Here is a 20,653-nt window from a genome sequence, read left to right as displayed (position 1 = left end):
AAAACATTACAAAGCTATGCCTATTACAGAAAGAAGAAAAATGAGGTTCAGAGAGAAAAATCACTGCCAATTAATTAACCTATCAAACTATCACTGGCCATCAACTGTAAGATGCATGATGATTTTCTTTTTCTTTTTTTTATTTTTTGAGACAGGGTTTCTCTGTGTAATAGTCCTAGCTGTCCTGGAACTCACTTTGTAGACAAGACTAGCCTCAAAATCAGAGATCCGCCTGCCTCTGCCTCCAAGTGCTAGGATTAAAGGCGAATGCCAATACCCGGCAGTGCATGCTGATTTTCTAAGTATTAAAATGCAAAAGAAAGTTTGAAAATAAAAATTATCAATATTGATTTTGTAATATATAACACAGTGCATATTCATGTCTGTATGTGTGTGGTAGGACAACACTGAGTACTGTTCTTCCACTACCTTTTTATTGAGACAGTCTCTCACAAGCCAAGACTCACCAAGTAGACTTCAATGGCTGGCCAGTGAACTCCAGAGATCTACCCACCTCCACATCTCTAGCACTAGGAATACAAGCTGGCACCACCATGCCCAGTTCTGTTACACAGGTTGGGGACCTAACTCATGCCTCATGCCTGTACTTACTTCTCTACTTGGTTACTATTTCCAGGCCAGGAATGACTGAGCTAGCTCTGCAGCCAAACACATTTTCTCTATAAAGTCTTAAAAGAGTACTTAAAGCCAGGCGTGGTGGCACACACCTGTAATCAGCACATGGAAGTAAACTGCAGGTCATTGACGTAGGTGATACTCCTGATCAAGGTCATTCATGGCTACATAGTAATTCAAGGCCAGCCTGGGCTACCTAAAGCACCCTCTCAGAAACAGAGGGCTGACATGAGAAATACAATGACAAACTTTTTCCTCAATCTTAGTGACAGTCTTGACACAGAATCACACTCTACTTCAAAATACCATAAAGAGGGAGGAGAACTTAGCTCAGCAGTAGAGAGTGTACATCTACAAAGCCCTAAGTTTGATCCTCATCACTGCAGGGGCGGTGTTACGCATATGTATAAATACAGATATGTGTGTGCCTCTACCCATCTATATAAAACAAAGTTTTGATGACTTCACAGAAAGACTGGAACTCAAGAACCCAAATCCCTCCAGTGTTACCTTCTGCTATAAACATCCTATTAGCTCTCAGAGCTTACCTTAAAAAGATGGCTATCAAACACTGAACATCTTAGTCATTTTGATCACAAACAATCAAAGCAGATGTAAGACAGAGAGTTAAAGGGTAATCTGTTTTATTATGTATGATCTTATTACAACTTTTCAGACTGAAGGAAAAGGGAATGATTACACTAAGCTTCTCTGATGAGTCATTGCTGCTTAAACAGCTCAACAGAAAAAGGCCAGGTAAAAAGGCACAAGGTAAAAACTAGACTGAGAGGGAAATACTTTTGTCCCAAATGCAGCTTTGCCATCAGTCAACTACAGGAACATACAGCCAACCCTGGGTCTCTTCCACATTTACAAAACAAAAGGAAATAAATGCTCTCGGTGACTCCCATTGGGAAGTTCCTGGCTTTAGGGACAGGGTAATTTGCTGTGCCACACATTAGACAAATGAAGCTTTTCTATCACTTCCCTGCTAAACACTGGTATAACTTCCCAGCAGTTGAGAAAACCAAAAAACCCTGCCCCAACACACGATGGATCTGAAGGTACTACTGGGCTGGGCACACTTACTTCTTTCATTAGTAAATGACCCTTAAAGGTTCCTTCAAATGTTCCAATCCCATAGTTTGTAGCCCTTCTAGTATACTGGATCACAAGCTGTCTTAGAACCTGTTCTATGGCTGTGCAGAGACATCGTGACCAACTCTTACAAAAGAAAGCATTCACTGGGAGCTTGCTTACAGTTCAGAGGGTGAGTCCATGGCACGCATGTCTCCTGTGTGAGTACCAGGGATCTAACTTGTCAGGCTTGGCAGCAAGTACCTTTACATGCTGCATCATCTCCCTGGCCCCCAGCACTCAATGTTTAAGCAACATATAACATACCTGTAAGATAGAATAGCCTGAAACTATTAAAACTGTGTCTAAAGTCAAATTTTTAATAATAATAAAATTAAGATGATCTTATACTAAGAGAATTATAATGATATAAAACTGAATATGTGATATGCGCTCAAATACATAATTATTTTAAAAAGTGTTTGTGTAATTGTAAATTATGTGGTGAAATAAAAGTTACCAATATAGGTTGTAAGGATGGGGTCTGTTGTTAGAATGCCAGGGTTCAAACTCCAGCTCAACCACTTTCTTGCTGATTACTCTTTTTGTTTTTATTAATTTTTTTTGTTTATTTTACATACCAACCAGTTTCCCCATCCTGTTATCCTTTGGTTCCCTCCCCCTTGCTGATTACTTTTAAGAGTAACCCCTCAAATATCATTTACTATGCCTATACAATAGAGACCATTTCCTTCACAAGAGTGGATTTAATGAGGTAATCTACATAAAGCACACACTGTGAATATTATTATTTCTCTTTATGCTTTTTTCCAAAGTTTCTTCAATAAGCACACAGATACTTCAGTAATCAGCAAGAAAGGTTCTCAAAAACAATAGTGTCTCAGCAATTATCAACTACTTTACAAAGGGCTATTCTGAAGAAAGGACCTACTCCTATGATTAGATAACAGAAGATCAACTTAAGCAATGAACAACTAAGTAAGAGATCTAAAGATCTGGAAGCGGCCATGATTAGTCAGTAAAACTGGATAAGGGGAGCTGCTCTGCCAGCTCCTCTCCTCCAAGACCTTTTACTGGGAAGAAAGTCCATCAGGCACCTTGAATGTCAACCAGTCATTTCAACTGCCTAGCAGTGTCTGCCTGACCTTGGGCCAGTCACTGGACCTTCTCAAAGCATCAATCTGCCTCACATTAAAGAAATAAGGCTTCATGGAAACTCTTGTGAAGATGCCATGACAAACTGGGTAATACTGACAGCACCGACTAGCACGAGTAAGCACTGGGAGTTAGTTGAGAGCAGGAAGCCACCGCCGCTGCCGCTGCCGCCGCCTCCTCCTCCTCCTCCTCCACCTCCTTACTCCAGTAAGGAAAGCACAGCCATGCTGTCCACCCAAGGTTCAACAGTGTTTTCAGTGTGTTTTAATAACTAATAAACCAATGTTCAAAGAGACACTTCACATTAGTTATCAAAGCTCAGGCTAACAAGAGATAAACATTCCACCTTAATTACAGTTTACATTCTCATATGTAAATAAACTATATTGCATTCCAATTCTTAACTAATTACACAACTAGTGGGAAGAAAGTAATGAAGGGGTGTTTCTTCACATTCCTGACATCTTCTAATGCAAACATTTGTAAATGAGTAAGTCATCCTGCCTAAATAAGTGAGCACCATCCACCACTACCTGCTAGAATCTAGGTCAAGGCTTTCCACCTGATAAAATTAGATCAGAACCAGTGTTAAGATTTAGAAGAGCCTAAGGATCACCCAGTCTGATCCTTTTGCTACACAAAAGGATTTAAGAAATGTTGTTAACTTGGGAACAAGGAAAACATTCAAATGCTAATCTTCTTTTTCAGGATTCCGTCCAGATCCTCAAAGGAATACACAGTAAACCTCAGTTCGCACTTTGAAAGAGGCATCAGCTTTTGGCTCAGCTAAAGGTGTTTCTACTATTACCACCTCTAAGGTGTGAGGAGCTTCACTTTCCAATTGCACTTCAGTAATGCTTAATCCACAGCTTGGGATTCTGTTTAGAGGAGTCTGCACTGCTGGGAAGGACAGAAAACCATAGTGAAACATTTAAAGGACAAACGCTTTTTTTTTAAGTTCAATTACAGAGTTCAGGGGCATAGTATAAAACTACTATAAGATTATTTTTCTTCATACTTATATAGAGTATATAAAAATTATGACACAAATTACTTTTAAGCTTGTGCAAATATGCTCAACTTCACTCATTAAGAGAAATAAATACTAAAACAACAGAGTAGCAAAATTCCTATTTGAGCCTGTTATGGTGGTGCCCACCTCTGTCCCCAGCATTTGGTAGGAGGAGACAGAAGGATCGGTGTTGTTTTTTTACTCTTTTGGGGGGGGCCGCCACCCAGCTCCCAAATAAATCACACAGAGAGGCTTATTCTTAATCATGAATGCCTGGCCTTAGCGTGGCTTGTTTCTTGCCAGTTTTTCTTAACTTTAAATTAACTTGTCTCTTTTTTGCCTCTGGGCTTTTCCTGCTCTCTTACTTCTATAAATCTCACTCTTACTCCACGGCTTGCTGTGTAGCTAGATGACTGGGCCCTGGAGCCTTCCTCCTTCTCTGGCTGCTACTTTTCTTTCCTCCATCGCTTTTCCTCCCAGATTCCTCCTACTATCTTCTCTCTGCCTGCCAGCCCCGCCTGTCCTTCCTCCTGCCTTGCTACTGGCTGTTTAGTTCTTTATTAGCCCATCAGGTGTTTTAGACAGTAACACAGTTTCACAGTTAAAAAAATACAACATAAACAAAAGTAACACACCTTAAAAAATTTTTTTTACAACAGATCAGGAATTCAAGGCCAGCCTCGGGTATGTGAGTCCTTGTCTCAAAAACAAACAAAAAACTTCCTATTCAGCTTTGAGTAGGTTTGGAAAATGATTGTCTTTGGAAAACTGACTTCATGAGTCTCTAATTTTAAAACTGTCAACCAAGGCTAGAAGCACAGCTCAGTGTACAGTGCTTGTCTAATACAGTTGAGGCCTTGGGTTTAAACCCAGAACCTTAAGTAAATAAATGAACAAACAAATAAAAACTGATAACTATTATCCTTTATAAGCAGGTTCTGCTCATGCAAGAGTATGTGTCTATACTTATGTATAAAACTTAATGCTACGCCCGCCCCCACCCCAGCTCTAGTGAGGCAGAGGCAGGTAGATCTCTCTGAGTTCTATAGTCTGGTCTACAGAGTGAGTTCCAAGACAACCAGGGTGGTTACTCAGAGAAACCCTGTCTCAAGAAACTTAAAAAACAACAGCAACAAAAACAAAATAAAAACAAACAAACAAAAAAACAAAACAAAACTTAACACCAACATGTTTCGGAGAAAGGAAGGAAGAAATGGGTATACTTTTATATTTTATTTCAGGGATCTTTTTTAATTTAAAAAAAGGTTAAGAATTTATTTTATATGTATGCATGTTTTATCTACATGTATGTTTGTGCACCATGTGCCTGGCTGATGCTCAAGGAGGCCAGAAGAGGGTGTTGGATTCCCTGAAACTGGAGTTACAGATAATTGAGAACCACCACGAAGGTCCTAGATAAAGAACCTAGATCCTTTGGAAGAGCAGCCAAGTGCTCTTAACTGCTGAGAAATCTCTCCAGCCCAATATTTTTATATTTTAGATGGAAATATAACCTGTATGAAGAGGTTGAAAATATTTATCAAAATTGTAAATGGTCATATCCTTTGACCAAGGATACTGCACTTCTAGGGGCGTCCCTCCAGAGAGACTCCTCTGTGAGATAGCAGGTACAGAGGAGTTCAGCTGTGGCACTGTCCACTGTGCTAAAAATTGGTAGCAGGCTAATATCCATAATGAGAGATTAGAGAGATTAGCTAAAACTATGGTGATCCATAAAGTAGAATAGTCATTAAATAAATTACATTTATATAAATAAGAATACAGAAATATCTCTTAGCTATTAAGTCAACAATGTGTTGTATACTGCATCATCGCTTTTAAAATGTGGATGTAGAGGCATAAACAAGTGTGCTCAGATGTATGAGATACTGATAACGACAATGAAAAGGCCTAGATGGCTGGGAATGGCGGACAGAGGACTTCTCACTCTGTATCCTTTGGTACACTTCAATTTTGTTCTATTACACTTCCCCAAAAGGTAATTTTTTTAAGTGTTTAAATTTGTATATAGGACCTACAGTGTAGTCCAAATAGAAGAACTATCAAGTTTTCCTTCATTAGTAGTGTTAAACTCAAGAATCATAAAATAAGAGACTGGGAAGATGCTCAGTCAGTGAAGAATCTGCCTCATGTAAGCATGATGATCTGAACTTGGGAGCCCCAGCACCCACACACAGGCCAGGAGTGATGACTGATGCATGTCTGTAACACTAGCACTAGGGGGCACAGACAGGCAGATATCCAGGTCTCACTGACCAGTCAGCCTAGCAGTTGGTGAGCTCCAGGCTGAGCAGCTATGTCAAGAAACGGGGACTGGGGAGATGGCTCAGCAGTTAAGCACACTTGCTGCTCTTCCAAAGGACCCGAATTAGGTTCAGCACCCAGTCAGGCAGCTCATGTGCACATATACACATACGAACACACACACTTAAAACATATTTGAAAATAAAAATAAATCCTTAGAAATAGAGGAAGACACTTGACATAAACCTCTGGCCTTCTACATGCACATGCAGAAACATGTTGATATACTACATACAAAATGGTAATTTTTAAAATCATAAAGTATTCCAAGGACAAATCTTTCTCATGCCCAATGACTCCAAAATCACCATCAGTTACAGAGTGTGATTATAATCCTTCTGTTATTAATATTACAGAAGAGTCAGGGCTAAGACTCAGAGCTCAGCACAGTGTAATAGTACATGCCTAGAACCCTAGCACTTAAGAGGCTGAAGCAGAAGAACTGAGAGTTTAAGACCACCATGAGGCATGGGGACACTCTTGACTCAAAACAAACAACAGCAACAAAAAACCCGAGACCTCACCTGACCAGGTCTCCATGAAGCTGCAGATAGAGACTTTCTCTTCCTTCTCCAGCACATATTTCTGATGCTGGTGTCTCTACTGTGCAAAGGACAAGATGTAAGTCAGAAGAGGAGGATGTGGAAGAGGAGGAAGAGGTGGTGGTTGTAGTGGCAGTGGTCGTGTCTGCTCCATACAGGTAAACACAGCCTCTCTTCACATCTTCTCTCAGCCAGTCTCTTTCTCGAGAACCAAACCTACTTCTTCTATTCAAACAATTTCTGCTCCCATTGTGTTTCATATTTCTCTAAAAAAAAAACAAATACCAAGAGAAAGAAATCATAAACAAGAACATTTATCTGAATTACATCTGTTTAGTCCTTACACTCATAACTGCCCGAGCATGCATTCTGTGGCAGTAAATCTTGGCTGTCAACTTGACTACATCTAGAATTAACTAAAACGAAGATGCAGGGCACTCCAGTGAGGGATCTTCTTAACAGATTACTAAAGCAGGAAGACCCACCCTAAATCTGGGCCACACCTCGTGGCAGCCCTCATAAAAGGACGTGGAAGAAGGAAGCTTTGCTTTGCCTGCTTGTCTTCATTTGGCTGGCAAGTTCCATCTACCCTGTTACTATGGCTGGTATCAAATACTTCTTCAGGATTCCAGCACAGACTGAAAACCAGCAGCTCTTCGGAAATCTTCCCAGACTCCAGTACCATACTGGGACTGCTGAGACAGCTAGCCTTGTGGGCTCAACAACTACCAGGTTCTCAGCCTTTCACTGAGAGACAGCTGTTGTTAAACTATCTGTACTACATTTTATATATATATGTGTGTATGTATATATATATATATATATATATATATATATATATACATACACACACACATATATATGTGTATATATACATAATATATAATAATCAGTCTAATAAATCCCATTTAACATCTGTTTTATCGACTCTATCCCTTTAGAGATCCCTAATACATCCTCCTTTAAGCCTCCATCTATCATCTCATTTGACCCATTCTTTTTGTTTACAGGGAAATGCTAACAAAATATGGATATACTACCTGCCTTGGGCAAATTTTTAACATTTTGACTTATTTAGTTCAAATCTGTTCTGGGCTGAATCTGAACTAAGCCAAAACTCACTTTCAGAGGCTTGTTCCTGGCTAGCCATAGGGACACACTACTATTTCTAGCATTCAAAGGGAGATGCAGGCAGATCTTTGTGAGTTCAAGGCCAGACTAATCTGCAAATTTCCAGGCAAACCAGCACTACATAGTGAGACCCTGTCTCAACTGTGTGCATGCGCATACGCGTACACACACACACACACACACACACACGCACACGCACACGCACACGCGCGCGCACACACACACACACACACACACACACACACACACACACGTGTACACGTGCTCAGAGTGCTTGCTCTCTAGCTGATATGCTATTCAGGGAAGCTGAGAACGTTTAGGGGGTATGGACTAACCTGGAAGAGATAGCTCTCAGGAGTGGGTCTTTTCAGGTTATAGGCCAGCCCTTCCTTCTAAGTTGCTTTCTATTTCCTGATTCAACATGATGTTCACTCCAGTAGGCATAGACTCTGCCTTTCCATCCTGATGGCTTGAGACCCTCTAAAACGATGAGCCAAAATAAACCTGGCTTCTACCAAAGTTGTTTCGTTAGGCTACTCTGTCTCAGCAACGCGAACCTAACTCACACATCATTACTCTAAAGACTAGAACAATAATAGTCGATTGTGTATGCATAGATGCCAACAGACATGTCACTCACAGAGAACAAGAAAAGTGACTACAAGGAGCAAACACTGGGGATGGACACGCGATTATGCTCTTCTAGCTCTAACTCTGTCATAGGTTTTTTTTGTTTTGTTTTGGTCTTGCTGGTGGATAAGTGCATAAAACCTATTTAATACTGAAAGAGTAAATTTTTAATGTGCAGTTTCAAGTTTCTGTTTTGAATGCCAATTCTCACTGGTCTTTGGGTCTGGTTAATTTTGGTATGTGATGTTTTTATTTTATTTTATAGTTAAAAAATAGAAATAGTAATTACTAGTTCATTTCAGATTGAATCTGACACATAAACGAAGCCTTGCACACAAAGAATTGAGTTGATATCAACCTCCCCACTCTGATCTGGCAGTACAGACTTTCTAGACCTCACAATCCAAATAAACACACAGAGCACTAAGCAGTCTTATAACACAAATACCCTTCCCATTCCTGGCATGCTTCAAAACAATTATTGCTGGCATTTTATAACCGCAGTATGTGAAATTCACATACATACTGTGAAGTCAAGCTATCTTACAGCAAAACAACTGTTAAGAGCGAATATAAAATTTCCAGCCAGGCAAAGTGGGGCATGCCTATAATGCAGCAGTCAGGCCGAAGGGCAAGGAGGGGTTCTACAGTAAGGACAACTTAGCCTATGCAAGTGAGTTCCAAGGCAGTCTGAACTACAGATTGAGACTGTTTCAAAACACAAACAAAAATAGAACAACAAATAGTTTCTAAAAGTCACCATTTGCCTGTTGTCTTTACAATGGGCCATTTCTAGTCAACAAAAAATAAATTCCCACTGATTTCCCACTGCCCTTCGCTTGTGTCAGTCCTTTCAAACCATAACACACACACACCCCCAACTCAGTGGCATGTGTAGAGCCTCTTCCCCCCCTCTTCCACATGCTCTTACTCTCCAAACCCTATTCAGAGGGTGGGTTCTCTTTGGAGCCCTCCACAGCTCTCAGGCCATCTTACAACAGTGTTCTCAACAGAACACCTTCACCCTGGATACACTTCTACTATTCACATACGACCACCAATTCTAACTGTTTCTTTGGTTTCTCACTCTCTTCACCGTGGAGACCTTGGGAGTGCTTTTAATGTATGTCACAGACACAAGTGCAAAACCCAGGTGACAGCACAGGAATTGATACCCAATCTGCACCTTAGCTTCATCAATTAGCTCTGATGAGGAACTGAATAAACTTAAAAAGAAAGTCTCAACTTTTGTAGCAAACCATATAATCTTTACCTACAAAATCAAAATAAAGAAAAACACTTTTACTAGTATTCCTCATTAGAAAACATATAAGGAAATATTAGTTTGACTGAGATATAACATACATATAAGGAAAATATTAGCTTGACTGAGAGTAAATACTTAAGAATAACTGTAAACTAAGCCAGGCATGGAGACACATGCCTGTAATCCCAGATGCTGGAGACTGGAGAGTCAGAGGCAAGAGGATCAAGTAAGTTCAATACCAAAATGGGTTTTGTCAGTAAACAGTAAAAACAGGGTAAATAAACAGGCATCCCTACACGTGATGGATTTACAGTAAGGGAATTAGTGCCGTGCTGTTTAACCTAGGATGACACAGGTGAACAGGCTTTTGAAATCCAGTCCTAGAGGTTGAACACAAGCTTTGACATACCAGATAAGCTCTCTACAACTGAGTTACACTTTCCTCTTTCTGCAGCGCCTCAAGATCTTAGAACTATTCAAAATCATACAGAAAAAAGCACCTTCCAAGGGATTTTAGCAATCACTTGTAAATGTGCATATGTATTCCTTGAAGACTATACATTTCTTTTTTTTCTTTCTTTCTTTCTTTCTTTCTTTCTTTCTTTCTTTCTTTTTTTTTTTTTTTTTTGAGACAGGGATTCTCTGTGTAGCTTTGCACCTTTCCTGAATCTCACTCTATAGCCCAGGCTGGCCTCGAACTCACGGAGATCTGCCTGCCTTTGCCTCCCAAGTGCTGGGATTAAAGGCGTGCGCCACCACCGCCTGGCTACATTTCTTAAAGAACTTTATGTTATCAAAACACAATTGTTTGTTGGTTCTTTCAAGATCTGTCTCCTATCTATAATCTATACTCCACAGTGAAGTAAAACTGCTGAAGAGTTAGAGAACCCTAGTAGATATGGTTCATCTACACTTCACCAATAGCCATTTAAAAGGCCTTGAGAACAAGCAAAGCAAAGGCATACGGCAACAATAATGAAGATAGACTTTGGGGCTATTATCAGCTACTGCTCAGTTACCTATGCTTCCTTCTCAGGAATGTCTTGCTCTACTGCCTAACTCACGAGGAACTGCTGGAAAGGACCTGTTAATGTTGCAGGTGACATTGTCCTCTGAGCAGCCTTCAACTTCTAAGAATCAGAAGGAAGTTACAGCCAGTCTAGTTTGTGAATATTTTGATTTGTTTTTTCTTTAAGAATAGTTTTATATTTTTATGAAAAAAATGTATTTTTTAAATTGTGTATGTATGCATGCTTGTGTGCATGTGTACAGACACCAGAGGTGTATGTCTGTTGGTCTTCACCTTATTTTTTGAGACAGAGTCTCCTACTGAACCAATTCTAGTAGCCTGGCTCACCAGTAATCCTCTGGGTCTCCACCTTCCAATGATGGGATTCTTTACTTTCTCCTTTACTTTTATAAAACCTGTTAATCACAAATTTATCCAAAAGAGAGCACAATTATAATCACGTATCATATCAAACATGTGTACAAAGAATTACAATTTAAAAGTCAGGGTTGGAGAGATAGCTTGGCTGTCAAAAATCCCTGTTGCTCTTGCAGAGGATCCAGATTAGTTTCCTGAACCCACATGGTGGTTCATAACCATTCATAAACCAGGGGACCTAGAGCCCTCATCTGACTTCCACAGACACTAGCATTCATCACATAAAATCAAATAAATCTAAAAAAAATGTTTTTAAATATTAAAGTCTGTCTACAATGCTAAACATTTTAATGTAGGCTATGAATCTAGTAGCCAGTACTTGAGTTTAACACTTTTAATTCTAAAAATAAAGGTAAAATGAGAGCAATGAGCAGTTCAAAGATAGTAAGCCATACACACAAGTCTCATATGGTCAAAACAAGCCTGGCCAATCTTCACCCTTAGTCAGTCCCATCAGGATGTAGAGTACCTTAAGGTAGGAGATGTTTCTGCATTCAAGCTTTAAATTAAGGCTTTAAACAATATCGCACGGTGGAGTATTCCTAAGGACCAGAAGAGTGTGACAATGGAGAGGAGCAGCAGCTCAGCTCATTAAAATGTTGTGCTGCCGTGGGAGGTCTTTCTGTACGCTGTGAATATGTGTGGCCCCCATTGGACAATAAATAAAGCTGTTTTGGCCTATGGGAAGAAAGCTTACAGCCAGGCGGGAAATCCAAGCAGAGAGACAGAGAGAAGAAGGATGGAGTCAAGAGAGATGCTGTGAGCCACCACCAGGAGAAGCAAGATATGAGAGAACAGGTAACTCCACAAAGCCACGTGGCAATAGTGAATTAATAGAAGATTAATAGTAGATTAATAGAAATGGGTTAAGACATAAGAGCTAGCTAGCAAGAAGCCTAAGACATAGGCCATACAGTTTGTAATTAATATAAGCCTGTGAATGATTATTTTATAAGCGGGTGGGAGAGATTCATCCAGACCACCTGGCTAGGTGGGACAGAGAAACTTCGGCTACATTCTGGCATTAGTTGTTTAGAACTATATATAGCATTCAGGAAACAAAGGCAGGAGGATTGCTGAAAGTTCTAGATCAACCTGGAATACATAGCAAGTTCCAGACAATCAGGGCTACCCAGTAGGACCCTATCTCAAAATAATGCCTAACTTCTTTGTGTAGACAAAAAATTAGGGCTGAACAGATAGCTCAATTGGTAATATGCCTGGCATGGAGATCTGAGTTCAAGTCCCTGCACGTAAGTGGCAGCAAAGACAGAGAATCCCATCATTGGAAGGTGGAGACCCAGAGGTTTACTGGTGAGCCAGGCTACTAGAATTGGTTCAGTAGGAGACTCTGTCTCAAAAAATAAGGTGAAGACCAACAGACATACACCTCTGGTGTCTGTACACATGCACACAAGCATGCATACATACACAATTTAAAAAATATTTTTTTCATAAAAATATAAAACTATTCTTAAAGAAAAAAACAAATCATAATATTCACAAACTAGCCTGGCTATAACTTCCTATCATCTCCTGCTTAACAAAACCAAAATCTTAAAATCATAGGACACATCTGAAAAACTTTTGAGCCTGGTCCAGTAATTTGATACATTTTAGAACTTTGAGATACACTTTTGCTATGTTGCTCAGGCTGGCCTTGAACCCCTAAGCTTAAAGGATCTTCTCATGTTAGCCTTCTGAACAGATGAGACTACAGGTGCAAGCCCAGAGCCCTGGTTTAGGAGTATATTTTGAATAAAATGTTCCAATGCCATGCACAGGCAGATGGTCCTTGATGTAGTCTGGATAAGCTATGTTGGCTTAGTTATGTCGTGCTTTTTAAGCAGACGTGAGAATATTGTTCATGATTTGGTATTAGATGGAAGTATAAAAGGGACAGAAAGTCTTTCTTCCTCCTTCCTGTTTGATCAGGGCTAGTATTTTGAAGCTGGGGCTAAGGAATAAATCCAGAGCCTTGTACAGTCAAAGCATACCAACAAGCCTCCTCCTAACCCAGAGCTACACCCCTAGGCTAGAGAAGTCTTTAGAAACATCTTCAGAGAAAAATGTGTGGGCAAGTAGGACATTCTTCAAGGTTCAGAAAGTTTTCTGCTTACCTAGGTATTCTTTATAGGCTACACTTAGAAAATAACGTAACCACCCAGCAACTTAAGAGAACTTCTGAATGTGGACCACACAAGACCTATTTTCCATGGTCTTGTTTACAAGGATTAGAGTGTTACCACTTGGAGGAAAGCAAGGGGACCAGACAGGCCTCCAGAAAGGCTCTCATCTCGAGAGCTCATTACAGATCAAGCATCAAGACTAACCAATCACTGGAATCTATTTTAATGATCCCAAAATGGGAACTTTGGGAACCAGGGAAAGATAGTCTTCAATAAAGATTTTCATTTCTTTTTCACACAACTTTACCACTTCAACACGACCAAAAAAGGTTACAAAGTTTAAAAACTAAATAAATAAAGCTCATCTTTTCCATACCAAAAGACACTACATGCCTCTCAAAACTATTTCCTGCTAAGTTAAACCTGCAGAACTTTTGTTTTTATTGAATTTACTCACAATTTATAGTTTGCTGTTCACTATCATTTTAAATATCCAGAAGACTTTCAGTAATTACACTCCTGCAGGCTTGAGTACATTCAGGCGTGGGTAACAGTTATGAAGTAGTCTAAGGTAAGCTACTAGAAGTTCTTTAAGTCTATGCATTATGCCTGAGAGGTGAAAGAAAATACAATTTACATTTTACTGAGTATTGGTTTCATTAAGTCATTAGGTGAGTCAAATCTACTTTTCTGACATTCCCATGTTTGTGCTACTTTACCAATAATCTTGAGGAAGTATTACTCAATAACAATCTCAATTAATTTCTTAATGTTTGCTTTTAACAATATGGTTTTTCGATGTTTGGCAAACTCTTTTTGAAACACATTAAATCTCAATTTTCTTCCCCCTTTTCTTTGGCAAGTTTTAAATCCTGCTGATTCCTCTTCTAGAACACAAGAGGAATTCCATTCCACTTGATTTATATTCTGAACCTACAGAAAAAAACGTCTCTGCACTATTTCAGAGGTTAGTGGAGAACTCCACCCAGTTAGCCACCCTTTAACCATCTCTGCTGACCTCACCTCACCTCCTGCATTCTTCCTGCATAGAAACTTCTTGTCATCACTCACCTTCAAGGCTCCACTCCCCCTGGGCCTGCATCTGTTTTCCTACCCTCCTACTCTCCTGATTTCGACCAAAAAGCCCCGCTTAGCTGCCTGTTGCATAACGGCACCCCCACTGCCTTCTCCCCAGATTGTCAGCCAAGCAGGAGAGCCCCTCCGGGCTCTGCTCCTCCTCCCTCCCTCCCACCCCCCGCCAACACGCCCAGCGAGTCCCCAGGCAGCAGATCCTCGGGGACAGTTCCCAAGCGAGGAGCGCGGGGTGTCGCGCCTCGGAGCAGGGCGCCGGTTCGGAACTCGGGTCCCGAGGGCAGTGTGGCCGCTCCAGCCGGCGCAGCTCGTACACAGCGCGGCGCCTGGCCAATCGCCGCCGCCATCCTCCGGCTGGGGTGATGTCTTCAGGTGTCCGCCTAGCCCTGCGACCTCGCCGCTGGGCTCCTGCCAGGAGCGGCCCGCCCTCCGAGCCCCCCGGAACCGGCCCCCGGGCCCCGGGCTAGGCCCAACGAGGCGACGGCGGCCCCAGGGATGCGGGGGCGGAGGGGCGGCGGCGCGGCGGCGGACCGAAGTCGTGGGCCTGCCGGGCGGCGGCTAGGGATGGGCAGCGCCGGGGACCCAGGCGACCGAGGCCCGGGCGGGGGCGCGGCACAGAGGCCACAGCAGGCCCGGTGCAGGAGGGACGCAGGGCGGGGGGCGCCCGCCGCCTCGGGCAGCTCGGCGAAGGTGGACACAGCCCTCCCGCTCCCTCCCGCCCCCTGCTGCCTCACCTTCAGGACCCGGATCCCTCCAGGCCGGCGAGTCGCCGCCGCTTCAGGTGGCTCCGGGGGCTCCAGCGGGCCCGCGGGCCCGGGCTCCACCTCCCCCATTGGCGGCCAAGGATTCACAGAGACGCCCGGCCGGCGCTACAGCGCGCGAGCCTCGGAGGCGCGCGCGAGCAGCGGGAGGCCTCACCCCTCCGCTTAGGCCCCGCCCCTAGCCCCGAAGCCCCGCCCCCGCGGCCCCGCCCCTGGCCCTGCTGGACTTGCGTAGCTGCCAGCCTGGCGAGGCCGGAGCAGCATTGTAGGAGCCTGGCGCCACTGCGGGGTGAGCCTCCGCCACCCTCCACCCTGGGCTTAGAGGACTGGGAGGGCAATTTGCTGCTTTCTTGGTGCTCCAAGAAGAGGCCAGAGGAAGAGGCAGGTGAGGCCTGCACCTGTTAAGAGATAACCAAGATGCTGCCCTCCACCGAGGGCGGTGCTGGAATTCTCTCCCCAAGACGTTTCCTGCTTTCAAAATGTGCCTGTCACCTTGCAAGCACTGGCTGTGAAAGAACTGTTGCATATACTCACCTCTCTTAGGAGATAGTTTGTGACCTTCGCCAGCAGACATCACATCACTTTCCAGCCACATTCCAATGTCTCCTATAGTCAAAGTACCATAATCCTTTTCTCTTTCTCGGCCCCAAACAATAATATGCTGTGTAAGTCTTATTATTATTTTGCAAGGCATAACTCAGCAAAGACTATTTTAAAGGTTAAGTTTTCTTTTAGTTCCTGAAGTGATAGTACTTTTTTAGTCAGTGGACCAAATTACGAGTCTGCCTTATTCCAAATTTGAGTTGTATTCATTATTAGATCTGTGCTTGTACAAATTACTTGATCTAATTCTTTTGGATTGGTTTTTGTGGGGTTTGTTGTTGGTGGTGGTTTTTGTTTTATGGTTGTTTTTTTTAAAGACAGAGCCACATGTAGCCCAAGCTGACCCCAAACTCACAATATAGCCAAAGCTGGCCTTGAACTTCTGATTCTCCTCCCACACATCCCAAGTCCTATGATTGCAGATGTGCACCACCATGCTTCCTTTACGTCATGGGTGTTAAGCCTATTCGACACTTGCATGCTTGGTGGTAGAGGCCAGAAGAGAGTGTCAGATCCTTTGGACCTGGATTACAGATAGTTATAAATTGCCATGTAGGTGCTGGGAGTTGAACCTGGTTCCCTGGAAGAGCAGCCAGTGTTAACCACTGAGCCACTCCAGCCCCTTCCATTGGTTCTTACAGGTCCTTCCATTGGTTCTTACAGGTCGAACTACATTAACATCTGCTTGGCAGTTAAGGTGGGGTGAATCACACACACAAAGAACCTAACTCAAGACACTCATAGTAACCATTAGGATTCTGAAATTCTAGACTTCCCAAAAGTTAACTGCTCCTAAATTTTGTAAGCCTTCTAGACCTCTGCATTTTTTAGAGCTTCCTCTCTTACGCATGTGTTGAATCTCCAGTCAACCTTTAAGGAATTAAAAAGCAAAACAAGGTCTTGAACAACTGGCAAAGGTGGTATCTATTATCCACTGCCTCAGTTTGGCTCGTCCAACTATTTGTCTGGAGTACTTTAATTACGGGCTTAAAGCAAGATCATCTGAGATCTAGCAGGACCTGTCTTGAGATGTTTTTTAATTTGGAGTTAATTTACATGTCAAGACAAAATTTTGCTTCAAAGGTTCTGCCTCATACTAATTATTTCTCCTATAAAAAAGTATTATGTCTTCATATGAGTTACTTTGCATCTATCACAGTCCCAATCTTCATTTCTTGGTTTTCGTTTAAAACAGTAAACATGGTTTCTCTATGCCAAGTCTAATGTACGGTGAAAGATAAGCTATTTCCCAGGGTTCACGAAACCTGCCCGGTTTAGTTGGATTTCCATTTCATAGTTTCCTGGGTGATTTCTCAGCAAACACCATGTTTGGGACAAGCACTAATTTAAAGCCACAAAAGATGGTCAAGGGCAGGGAAAACGTAGTTGGGAGTGTTTCCAAAAGCCTGTTTCTTGAGGTACTACAGATCACCATTTCCAGATCTCATGTGACTTATCACATTTGATCCTGTCCCAAGTCCAGCGGTGAGTTCACACTAGGGGACAACAATGGTTTGTAAATGGTTACCTTTGTAGTAATCTTTTAGAGTAGCCTACACCATCAACTCAAAAGAAGTCTATATGCTAAAACCTAAGTGTTTACTACTTCAAACTGGCAATACCTCTTGTAAAAGAAATACCCCAAGAGCATTGGCCCAAATGCCTTGGGGAATCAGCTTTTATATACAGCTATCTTTAAAAGTCCCTATTACTTCAGATCCAGTTCATCATCAAAAAATCTGCTAATGTTCCCTTTTCAAATTATATACTGATGTTAACATAACATACTGTTACAAAGGTCACATTTGGTGCTCACCTCCAGTTCAAGGCAATGTGTACTATGTATGCCAAGTGTTATGTAACCATACTTTCTGGAAATGGTGAACAGCTGAGACTAACCCTAAAAATAAATTCCTCTGGGATTTATGTATGAGTGTGTGTGAGTGTGTGTATGTGTATACAAAAAACCATCTGCCCTCCCTGCAGGCTTCTCACTACAAATCATGCCAAGGCAAAGAAGCATTAGGATCCTTCCTCTCCGTCTTCTTCCTATTGAGGCTCTGCACACACACTCTACCTCGAAGTACACCATGGAGAAAGAAAGCTAATGTCAGATTTTGAGGAGGAGCCAGGAGCTTTGTGTCTACTTACTGATAGCCAGGCCCCATTCTTTCACTGGTCACGAAGTCATCTTTAGGTCTCAATCCAGTGTTATGCCACCACAGGATAAGCAGTCTTAGCTGTTCTGTATTCTGGTTCCAAATGTTGTTTACATGACTTCAAAGTTTGAAGGAATTTTTTTTCTTTGAACATTTCTCTTTCTTCTTTTATAGTGAGCCTAGGCCTTCATATAAGCTAGGCAAACACTCTACCAGTAAGTGGCACCTCCAGCCCATTGAGCATTTTTATTTTTTACATATGGAGACAGCTGAACTGGGGAAGACCACAGAATACAAAGCTTTTTAAAAATTGATTAAAATTAACTTTGCGTAGGGCGGAAGTGGCTCACACCTTTAATCCCAGCTCTCGGGAGGCAGAGGCAGGTGGATCTCTGTGAGTTCGAGGCCAACGTGGTCTAGAGATTCAAGACAGGCAGCACTGTTAAACAGAGAAACCCTGTCTCGAAAAAAAAAAATTATTTTTGTACTTCTAGATTGAATTTAGACCTCATTCAATTATTACAGTGAGGGTTTAGTTTCTGTTTACTGGCTAAATTGTAGCTTTTACATATTTACCTAATTATACCTAGATGTATGTCAGCTAAATACACTTACAGAAACAATGATGAATTTTAAGTAAGCCATGTAGAAAACAAGCTTACAGAAATGTTATCGAATGGTGCCAAAGGGCACTGCTGCATGAAGTAGATAATCTGCCAAGGTCTCCACCCTCCCTCTCCAATCCAGAAGCCACCTTTCTCATTTCAGGGAATGTTAAGGATCATGAGAGCTGACAAAAAACCAGAAGCACTCAACCTTCAGCAAAAAAATTTCTATAAAGTTTGGGAAGATAACTTGCCAAGCAAGGAGGAGGACCTGAATTCCCACCAGACAGCATTCATGTAATCCTAGCACTGGGGATGTGGAGACAGGGGACCTTGCTAACTAACCAACCTCACCTAAGATCCCAGCGAGTGACCTTGTCTCAAATAACAAGGTGAATGGATCATGAGGGGACGGACACACACACACACACACATTTTTTTAAAAAAAGGAATTCATGAGTTATGCAAAATAAGCCATGAAATGTAATTCATTTGGGCTGGTCAGGTCTTTCTCTATCAAGTCACCAAAAAACTCACCAAAAATCAACCAAGCCAGCAAGCAAAACACAAACTTTAACTTATAATTAAATATGAGTGTCCCTTAATATATAGTTCATCTTATTGGCTTCATAGCTTTGAGAATTCAACTCTGTGGAGAAAACAAACATGCATTACAGTTAAATGTCCACTTGCTCTTTAGACTTTTTACTACCTATAACTTCTACAAGATTTTTTTAATGTTGTTTCTTCTCTTGGTAAGATTTCTGTACAAAGGAACACTAAAAAGTCAGTCTAGCTCAAAGTTTTGGAGTAAGGATTCATCCAAGTCTTCTAATTCACATGTAAGAAGCAAGGCAGCAAATTTTAAATCATTGAGTATTGACTTTTTATTATTAGTCACTGTTCATAATTTGTTTCAACCAAAAGACAATACACACAGCAGAATTCAAATGCATCCCATGTAAATGTTTACATCCATTTTATTCCTCACTCGCCTCTAAGACTTATCATTTCATTTTAAATTTTTTTACATCTCAAAAATATGTCTGCAATAATTAGAACTTCATTAGCTGTCCCGCTTGGAAACAGCCTTTTAATAATTTTACAGTAAAGAAGATGTGATGGGCTTAATGAAAATGTAACTTACAACATCCTGAAAGAAAAAGGACTTTACAGGAACACAGTGGGAGTTCACAAAGGAAAGAGTTCAGAAGCCCTTTCCCATGAGGTCCCTAAATAAAAATAAAAACAAAACACACAAAGCGCAAACGCAGGTTCTTGGGTGGGGTGGGGGGTGGGAGTCTCCAATGCTCCATCTTGAAGCCAGAATCAAGAAGCAACGCTCATGCTGCTTCAGCATTTTCTTCTGTTTAAGTGTTCCAGATTCTGGGGACGGAACCTCGTCCATGGGACCTACTCACTGCTATTGCTTGAAAAAGGTATTCCCTCGGGTCCACAAACACCCCGCCCTCCGAGCCGAGGCTGGTCAGAAGTATTTTAAACTTCAGCACTTCCTGTGCGGTCCTCTCTTCAGTGATCTTCCCCCACCCAGACTGACAAACAGACCGGACACACACAGCCCTCCCAACCACAAAGTTGGTGAATATGCATTTTCTTTTCTTTTCGTTTCTTTTTTTTTTTGTTGTTGTTGTTCTCTCTCAGTTTAGGACACGGTAGTTAAAATACATTCACTGGGGGAAAAAATACACATTCAAAATCCTTCTTCCCCTACTTCTCATGGGCAAATATACTCATTCCAATGTAGAAGATAATGAAATCAACCACAAAAGCACTATTTCCTAACTTCCAACTTTTTCTAAAAGAACACAGAAATGGAAAGCATGTTATACAGGAGATGGAAAATTTCAAACTATTAGTGCTGGACTGTTTCAAAAGTCTATTTTCATTTATGAGGGAGACAAAGGTTAAGAACCACACCTTTAACCAAGAAATGGGTATCTGCAATGTTACACTGAGGAATGTTCCTTTAAATGAAAAGACCTTGAAGTTAACAGATGGTTACTATACACAGCAGAAAACCTCCATGACTCCCTAAACCAT

The 20,653-nt window shown here is 41.6% G+C and overlaps 1 protein-coding gene across 2 annotated transcripts in view; it reads right to left on the bottom strand.

Moving 5' to 3' along the window:
- Phlpp2 (PH domain and leucine rich repeat protein phosphatase 2) overlaps positions 1-15,390 on the bottom strand; it is a 75,548-nt gene extending 60,158 nt beyond the window's left edge. The window contains exons 1-3 of one of the 2 annotated variants that reach the window (XM_036187146.1): positions 13,830-14,245; positions 11,154-11,221; positions 6,751-7,034 (exon numbers count right to left, since the gene is read on the bottom strand). In XM_036187146.1, coding sequence (XP_036043039.1) covers positions 6,751-7,028 — 278 coding nt within the window. In that variant the 5' untranslated portion in view covers positions 7,029-7,034; positions 11,154-11,221; positions 13,830-14,245. Of the gene's footprint in view, positions 1-6,750; positions 7,035-11,153; positions 11,222-13,829; positions 14,246-15,198 lie in introns of those variants that run through there. The other variant, XM_036187145.1, reaches the window with a different exon arrangement.
- Between the last annotated feature and the right edge of the window lie 5,263 nt (positions 15,391-20,653).

The sequence above is a fragment of the Onychomys torridus genome, chromosome 5 (assembly GCF_903995425.1).
Source record: "Onychomys torridus chromosome 5, mOncTor1.1, whole genome shotgun sequence".
NCBI classification, from domain to species: Eukaryota; Metazoa; Chordata; class Mammalia; order Rodentia; family Cricetidae; genus Onychomys; species Onychomys torridus.
This window is presented reverse-complemented; position numbering and strand designations above follow the sequence as displayed.